This window comes from Etheostoma spectabile, chromosome 20 (genome assembly GCF_008692095.1).
Source record: "Etheostoma spectabile isolate EspeVRDwgs_2016 chromosome 20, UIUC_Espe_1.0, whole genome shotgun sequence".
In the NCBI taxonomy this organism is placed as follows: domain Eukaryota; kingdom Metazoa; phylum Chordata; class Actinopteri; order Perciformes; family Percidae; genus Etheostoma; species Etheostoma spectabile.
In genome coordinates, this window is record NC_045752.1 from 18,886,625 (window position 1) to 18,894,444 (window position 7,820).

General features: G+C 42.1%; 1 protein-coding gene across 4 annotated transcripts in view; it reads left to right on the forward strand.

Annotated features, from left to right (window-relative positions):
- Positions 1-7,820, forward strand: part of ccdc88c (coiled-coil domain containing 88C) — a 39,607-nt gene that overhangs the window by 18,724 nt on the left and 13,063 nt on the right. For all 4 annotated transcript variants that reach the window (XR_004326917.1, XM_032500101.1, XM_032500102.1 and 1 more), the window contains exons 10-23: positions 7-165; positions 654-800; positions 1,334-1,481; positions 1,595-1,776; positions 1,869-2,006; positions 2,117-2,401; positions 2,517-3,314; positions 3,853-3,980; positions 4,100-4,241; positions 4,331-4,441; positions 4,798-4,959; positions 5,087-5,364; positions 7,070-7,213; positions 7,486-7,672. Coding sequence is in view for 3 of the 4 variants with exons in the window: in XM_032500101.1 (XP_032355992.1) it covers positions 7-165; positions 654-800; positions 1,334-1,481; positions 1,595-1,776; positions 1,869-2,006; positions 2,117-2,401; positions 2,517-3,314; positions 3,853-3,980; positions 4,100-4,241; positions 4,331-4,441; positions 4,798-4,959; positions 5,087-5,364; positions 7,070-7,213; positions 7,486-7,672 (3,009 nt within the window). In the remaining variant the exon portion in view is untranslated. The remainder of the gene's footprint in view (positions 1-6; positions 166-653; positions 801-1,333; positions 1,482-1,594; positions 1,777-1,868; positions 2,007-2,116; positions 2,402-2,516; positions 3,315-3,852; positions 3,981-4,099; positions 4,242-4,330; positions 4,442-4,797; positions 4,960-5,086; positions 5,365-7,069; positions 7,214-7,485; positions 7,673-7,820) is intronic.

A 7,820-nucleotide genomic window follows, 5' to 3' on the forward strand; every position in this document is an offset into this window, starting at 1 on the left:
GTTCAGAACCAGTCACTGTCTTGTGAGGCTCGTTCCGTCAGAGTGTACCGGGACGAGGTAGACTCACTGAGGGAAAAAGCATCCCGGGTTGACCGACTGGAGACCGAACTGACCAGATGTAAAGAGAAACTCAATGATGTTCACTTCTACAAGACCAGAATGGAGGTACAACCACAAGCTTCACACACTACACATCAATACAACAGTCTTCCATCAGTAGACACTAGGAGATATATTTATTTTCATGTTAAGGGCTTTTCATAGTTTAGTATAAGTATATTTTTTATACACTGACCCATTATGTCCCACTGTTAAGTATCATGTTTTATTGTGATAATTTTAGTGCTGGGCGGCATGACCAAACATTTGTATCCCTATATTTTTAAGGTTCTGGTTATTTCACGGTATATCACGGTATTTTCTTTCTTTTGCTTGACTGGGTTTTTATATAGGTTTATAATGGCTTATTTTACTGTCAGTATTCAGTACTGTCGGGATATGAAAAGAAACGTTTCAATGTCATCATGTTTACTAAAAGTTTTAATTACTAAAGGATATGCTTGGCTTCACAACATTATTTAATAAAATTATCTGAAGGAGAATGGATCAAACCGAATCTAAAGTAGTTTTATTTTGTTCTTTGGTTCATTCAGGAGCTTCGCGAGGACAACCTAACTCTCCTGGAGACAAAGGTGCTGTTGGAGGAGCAGGTCTCAGCCTCCAGGGGGCGCTGTGATAAACTACATACGTTGGAGAAAGACAACCTGTTACTTCGAGCCAAAATACACGACCTGGAAATGGTATTACACTATGTAGTTATCAACAATGTCATCTATCTGCTATTTTGGAGTTTTTGTTGTTGTTGTTGGCATTAACATATTTAGAAGTTTTATCAAATCTACGGTTGTATTATATGGTGTGGTGGTATTATACTAGGCTCTATAACTCATACATTAGGTCTTTTCACATTACTGAACCCTGATATCAGAACGAAGCAACATGAGTTATGAATGAGGGCTTACTGTTCATGCCGAAGGTTTAGGTTTATGTCTTTTTAAAGACCTCATATTATGCTAATGTTCAGGTTAATAATTGTATTTTAATGTTGTACCAGAATAGGTTTACATGGTTTCATTTTCAAAAAACACTATACTTTAGTTGAACCGCACATTGCTGCAGATCCTGTTTTCACCCTGTGTGTTTGGGTTTCTGTTTAAGCTACAGAGTGAGACATCTTACTTCTATACCATCTTTTGTACTGACATGTCCTTGCATGTACAGAACATTGGCCACCCTTATTTAAAAAGCATGTGCGCGTGTGTGTGTGTTGCAGGAAAGGGACAATGAACGTCGGAGGTTGGAGGAGCTAGTGGAGGAGAACATGCTGCTGGAGATTGGACAGAAACAGAGTATGAACGAGTCCGCTCATCTAGGCTGGGAGCTGGAACAGCTGACCAAGAACAATGACACTAACACAGAGAGTGAGACATGCACTTTTTCTTTTTCTTCTGTTAAACCCTGTTTGTAATTTGTGTGTCCACTCCGGAAATGTCATTCTCTAATTGTCTTTGTCCAAACCGTATTGCTGCTGCAGCTCGTAAGTCGTTGGTCCATGAGCTGAACGAGTGTGTTTCCAGTCGAGTGTTGAAGCTGGAGAAGGAGAACCGGGAGCTTCAATCCTCTATAGAGAGACTGAAAGAGGAGAACCACCTCGTGCAGGAGCAGCAGCTCCACACCCAGGAGCTAGACAGGGAGAACCAAGGCCTCAACAAGAAGGTAGGAGGCTTGAATATACCTGTATGTGTACACTGTGTGTATGTCTTTACAGGGAACAGGGATAACAGATCTTTAACTTGTTTGTTTGTTAGTTGGATCGTCTACAGGGTTTATTGGACCAGGAGAGACTGACCAATCAGGACATGGAGTCTCTAGGAGAGGAAATATTGAAGGAAAAACAGAGTCTGGAGAGAGATATGCACAATCTGAGGGCAGAGAAAGACAGACAGGTAGTTAACACAAACACACACACTCGGGTAAGACATTGTTAATGTACATTATAAGAGATCACAGTTCATCCTTTTGTTCACACCGTATTCCACTCTTCGTGTCCAATCAGATCTCAGAGTTGGAGAATGAGAAGCAGCACCTTGCTGATGCCGTGGCGTCCCTTCAGGAGCGCGCTCAGTCTAACAGTGAGGCGAGGGTCCGCGAGGTGGAAACAGAGAACCGCCTACTGCACCAGAACATCACTGACACCAGCTCTCGACTGGCCAGATTAGAAACCCAACTCAAACTAGCCAGCGAGGAGGCAGAGAGGCTGAGAGAGAGGGCAGGGAGGTGTGAGGAGGTGGAGCGAGAGGCGGCGAGGCTGGAGAGGAGCAGAGACGCTCTGAACAGAGAGGTAATAACTCCTTTTTTTATATACAGTACATGTTATGTATAATGTTTTCTTTAAAGCTAACTGAATTGATATAAACAATACCATATTAGAAATACTTCTCTATTTTTGCTTTTAGTTGGCCTCTCTACGTACATGCAGCGAGCGGTCAGAGGCTTTAGAGAAGCAGGTGTCCTCCCTGGAGCAGGAGGTGCACAGGTTGAAGCGGGAGGCGGAGGAGGCCCAGCGGGAACTGCAGCGACTAGGGAAGCAAGAGGTGGAGAACAGCCTGCTGTCAAAGGAGAACCTGGACCTCCGCTGTTCCTTGGAAAACATGCGCGCTTCATCCGCCCGCCTGGTCTCACTACAGGAGGAGCATAAAGAGGCACAGAGAGAGGCACAGAATCTGCAGAGGAAGCTGGAGGAGGCCAGAGAGGAGGCACAAGGAGAAAGGAAGAGGGCAGAGAGGATTGAGCTGAACGTTGCCGCTCTGAACCAGGAGAAACATCGCTTAGAGGAGGAAATACAAAGGAGCAAAGAGGAGAGGGAGGAGGAAGAGAGAGAGAGACAGGAGACCCAGGCCAGAGAAGATGAACTGAAAAGGGAAGTAGAAGAACTGAAGGAGGAGCGGAGAAGGAGGGAGGAAGTTGAAGAGGAGAGGCGGAAGCTCCAGTTGGACTTGGAGCAGTCAGAAAAGGGCAGGAAGCAACTGGAGAAGGAGAGCTGGAGGCTTAGAACTCTGCTGGAGGGTAAGGAGACAGAGCTGGAGGAGAAAGCCCGGCGACTGGCCACAGTAGAGAAAGAGGGCGCCACTCTAAGTAAGGAAGTAGATAGGCTGAAGGAGGTGTCCATCAAAGCCAGGGAGTTTGAGAGAGAGCACAAGGAGCTGCAGAAACAGGCAACTATTGACAAGAGAACTCTGGCCACTCTGAGAGAGGTAAGAGGAAAAAGCTTTACACAACAAGTCTGTGGAAAATATTCTTTTTGAGGCTATCAGCTCGTGTTTGTTGACTCCGGGGAAAAGAAGAAAAGTTTGGTTGTAATGTAGCATAGCGAAAGTGTTCCACGTGTAGTACACAAACATTTGTAAAGAGAGACTTTCTTTGTTTAAGAAGGCCAGTTTCACTGTATAATTCTCTGGTTTATCAGTGAAATGTATGAACTGCACTGCAGACTAAAGTCTCTGTTAACCGTGACAAATAAATTCTGACTCATATGAAGGGGTCTGAAGCAGGTGCTACTGCGTTATATTCATTCATTAAACAGACCAAATTTTTAACAGCATGTGCAACATATATTTTGCATTGTAAAGCACTGCTATATCCAATTTTTAATACAAGACTTATATTGGCCTTACATTCAGACTAACCTACAGTATGCGTTTTTTTAACCCTGATGTGCAATTTATCATCTGAATGCAACTGTTGATGCGTGTGAGTTTCATACCTGCGTGTCGTGTATCTTTGTGTGTGCAGGAATTGGTGTCAGAGAAACTGAGTGTTCAGCAGCAGAGTGTTGAGTTAGAGAGACTCAATCAAGAACTGGAGAAGATTGGACTGAATAGAGAGAAACTATTACAACAAGAGCACACACTGGAGGACAGGTAGTTCTCTCTAATGCGCTGTTATTTTGGTTACTAATCAGACTCAAATTATTTCGTGTCTAGACATGAATCTCGGAAGGGTAATTTACTGACTGATTTTTTTTTTATGTACATGGCAGCAGGTACAGGCTGCTGGAGTCTCGGCTTGAGGAAACTGTCCAACAGACACTGAAGATTAAAGAGGAGAAAATCTCCTGTCTAGAAAAGAAACTACAACAAAGCAACACACTCAACACTATGTTACGTGCTGAGCTAGCCACTGTGAGGATATGCGCACAAATTTATTACCAAAAATCTTTCCATATAATGAGGCATTGTAATGTAGAATGTTACAACTTTTTTTTCCCCAGGGGGAAGAAAACCAAAACTCACAGCAGCACTCAGGAAGTGACAGGGGTCAAGGGTCAGCCACTGCTGAACTGCTACGAATCAAAGATTATCTAATTGACGTTGAAAAGAATGTAAGATTCTTTTTTAATTTCTGAATAAAAACCTCACAGTATTGTTATTGCATAGTATTACTCTTTCTTTTGTCAATGGCTGGGTATGGCATACATTTATATTTACAACTTTTTCTGCTTTTTAGTGTTTATCCGTATGTTATGTAGCATAATTGATGTTCTTTTGTGTTTAGTTCCCTATAATTCCTTCCTTCATAATTCACCTTTTTTGCACATTTAATTAGTATATAAAAATAGTATCTGGATAAATATTGGAACATAATTGTCACATTAATTACTTGATGTACCTCTTCGATTCCTACCATTTTGATGTTTCATTAAGTTATTAATTATTTTGGTGTTATTATCTTCCCTAGAATGCCTCCCTGCAGATGGAGAGCAGTCTATTGAAGGGGCAGCTCAAACAGCTGGAGAACCAGAACACATCTCTTAACAACCAGATGTTGGCGCTGCAGCGACACACCACCACCCTGCAGGAACAGAATTCAGCCTTACATACACAGACCGCAAAACTACAGGTAAACAATATCCAATTTACTCATAGTATTTTTGTAAAACTGGTCTAATAAGAGGCAGTGACATAATTTCTACGACATTTCTCAAGAAAGTTTTTTTGTTGTTCTAATGGATTTCACTATGTCTTAGGTGGAGAACTCTACACTCTCTTCCCAGAGTGCGTCTCTCATGGCCCAGAATGCTGTGCTGCAGGGCCAAGTCACCGCCTTGGAGTCGGAGGTAGAGTCGTGGCAGAGACAACGCGAGGAGGCGTGGCGAGGCAGAGAAAACGTGCTCAGTGACCATGAACGCCTGCTGAGCGTTCACGAAAGGCAAGCGCACGAGTACGAGCAGCTGATCAGTCAGCACGCTGCACTGAAAGGAAAACAGAGGGCGCTAGAGGGTGAACACAGGACGCTGCACAGCAAGTAAGTGAAAAACATACCTTACTAACAGTATAGAGATAAAAAGTCTTCTTCTTCCTAGTTTGGAGAGTAGCTTAGTCCATGGGGAGTTGGGTTGGGAACCGGAGGGTTGCTGGTTCAAGTCTCTGTACAGACCAAAGTACGAAATGTAGGTTGGTAGCTGGAGAGATGCCAGTTCACCTGTGCACTGCCGGGTGGTCTTGACCAAGGCATCGTATCCCCCCAACCACTCAGGGCGTTGGTCCAGCACCGGCAGCCCACACACCTCACCATTAGAGCATGAATAGGTCGTGTGTGTGTGTGTGTGTGTGTGTGTGTGTGTGTGTGTGTGTGTGTGTGTGTGTGTGTGTGTGTGTGTGTGTGTGTGTGTGTGTGTGTGTGTGTGTGTGTGTGTGTGTGTGTGTGTGTGTGTGTGTGTGTGTGTGTGTGTGTGTGTGTGTGTGTAATCATTACTAACAAAACAGAGTGTAAATTGTAATTTCCCCACAGGGGACCATTAAACAGTATACATTATTAAATTTCTTATTACTATTAAATGAAAGAAGTTTGAATCCTGTGTTTGATTCACACTAGTCTATATCCACACAACGTTATAGGATATCCGTTACCTTGGACTACCTTTTTGTGTTCAAATGTTAAACTTCAATTTATGAGGACAATGGTGAACTGATCTTCAGATCTCTGCAGGACAGACAGCTGGCTAGACTATTTGTCTAATCTGGGTTACAACGAACGTACGTACATGTTCCACCAAAACAAGTTCCTTCCCGTTGCTATTTTCAGAGGCACTACAGCTCTGCACGCCCAAGACAATTGTGATTGGTGTAAAAAAAAAAAAAAAAAAAAAGTCAGCCAGACCCTCCTCTGTGAAGGACATAGCAATTAGAGCACCTTTTTCTGTAGTGTGATGTATTGAAGCTTAAATCAAATGCTTTAAATTGGATTTAATAGCAAAAGAGTTGTATAATGGCAAAGAAAACCCTGTGAATGTTTATACATATAAAAACAAATAATCTCATCGGTGCAGGGAAGAATAAAAAAACAGTAAAGTTGTGAGGTGGTAGAAATGTGTAGGTTTTAGTGTGTTCATGAATGAACCCTGCATTTGTGGCTGTGGTTCCTAATTCCTATGAGGTGAAACCTAAGTATCATTAATTACACATCAAAATGTTAAAATAGCATGATTCCATTGTTAAATTAATTAAAGCCTAGTCTTTTTGAAACATATATTTAATATGTAGCTGGATACAAATAGGGATGCGGGAGTAGAACTTAGAAAATATATATTTTTCATTATACTGTGTCCTTAATAAAGGTGCCGTGCTAATAATTGTCATAATTAAAAAAATTAAAGCTCTATAGTATGTAAAAAAGAAGCATGAAGTCATATGAAACAAGCACATCGACAAACACATAAAGTGTCCTCAGTCAAACTTAGTTTGTTGTTGATTATTGGCCGCTTTTACACATTTGTGTTTTACAACCACCAGTGGCTGTAGGTCACAGTATTATTGATCAGTGATTGATCAGAGACATCCACCAACACACTGGACTAAAATAACCACAGCCCAACCCTACTCAACTCATAGAATTTGCTGTAGTTAGTTGTTCCATTTTGTTTCCAGGGTATTTCTTTTTCTATTTTGTTCAAAATCGCTGTAATACCAAACCAAGAATGTCCCAATCAAGTTTTCTTTGCCGTCTGCAGGTATTGTATTTTACTGCAGCAGAAGGAGAAATGGGAGGAGCAGGAGGGGCACGGTCGGAAAGAGAAGGAGGAACTAAACCAGGAGATCCAAAAGAATCGGCTACTACAGCAGAAGAATCTACAGCTAAAAACAGAATTGGACAGGTACAATATTTATACACACCATAAGATATTGACAAAAAAGATTGAAGTTTGTTGACCCTAGTTTTGCTGTGAAAAATAGTAAACTGACTGTGCCACAGAATGCAGACATCTTTTACATAATGTCAAAACTAATACTTCTTTACGTTCAATTCTGGCCATATGTCCATATCTAACATTGCATCTTTTGGGAGCCTGGGAGCAAAGTAACTACCCAAGTTGATCACTTGACTTTCCTGATATTGGTATTCTTTCTCTTCTATCACCCCCTTTAGAATTACAGAGAGCCAAGCACAGCAATCGGAGCAATGTGAGGTGTTGAAGCAGCGCATGAATGAACTCAAAAGCTCATTAAGCTCCTCCCAGCTGGATGGGAGTCGATGGATGGCGCAATATGATTCGCTAAGGGAGCAACACCAGGGCCTGGATCTAACCATGACCAAACTAGACAACCACTGTGAGGTAAACTGGGCCTTTTTATTTTACTATGAGGCAATGGGGAGAAATAAGTGACACGTATTTCTTGTAGCACAGCAGTGTTTGACTTGAAATCACTTCAGCTTTCCTGTTGGACTATGAGTCTGGATCACCATCTCTTTGTCACTTTCCT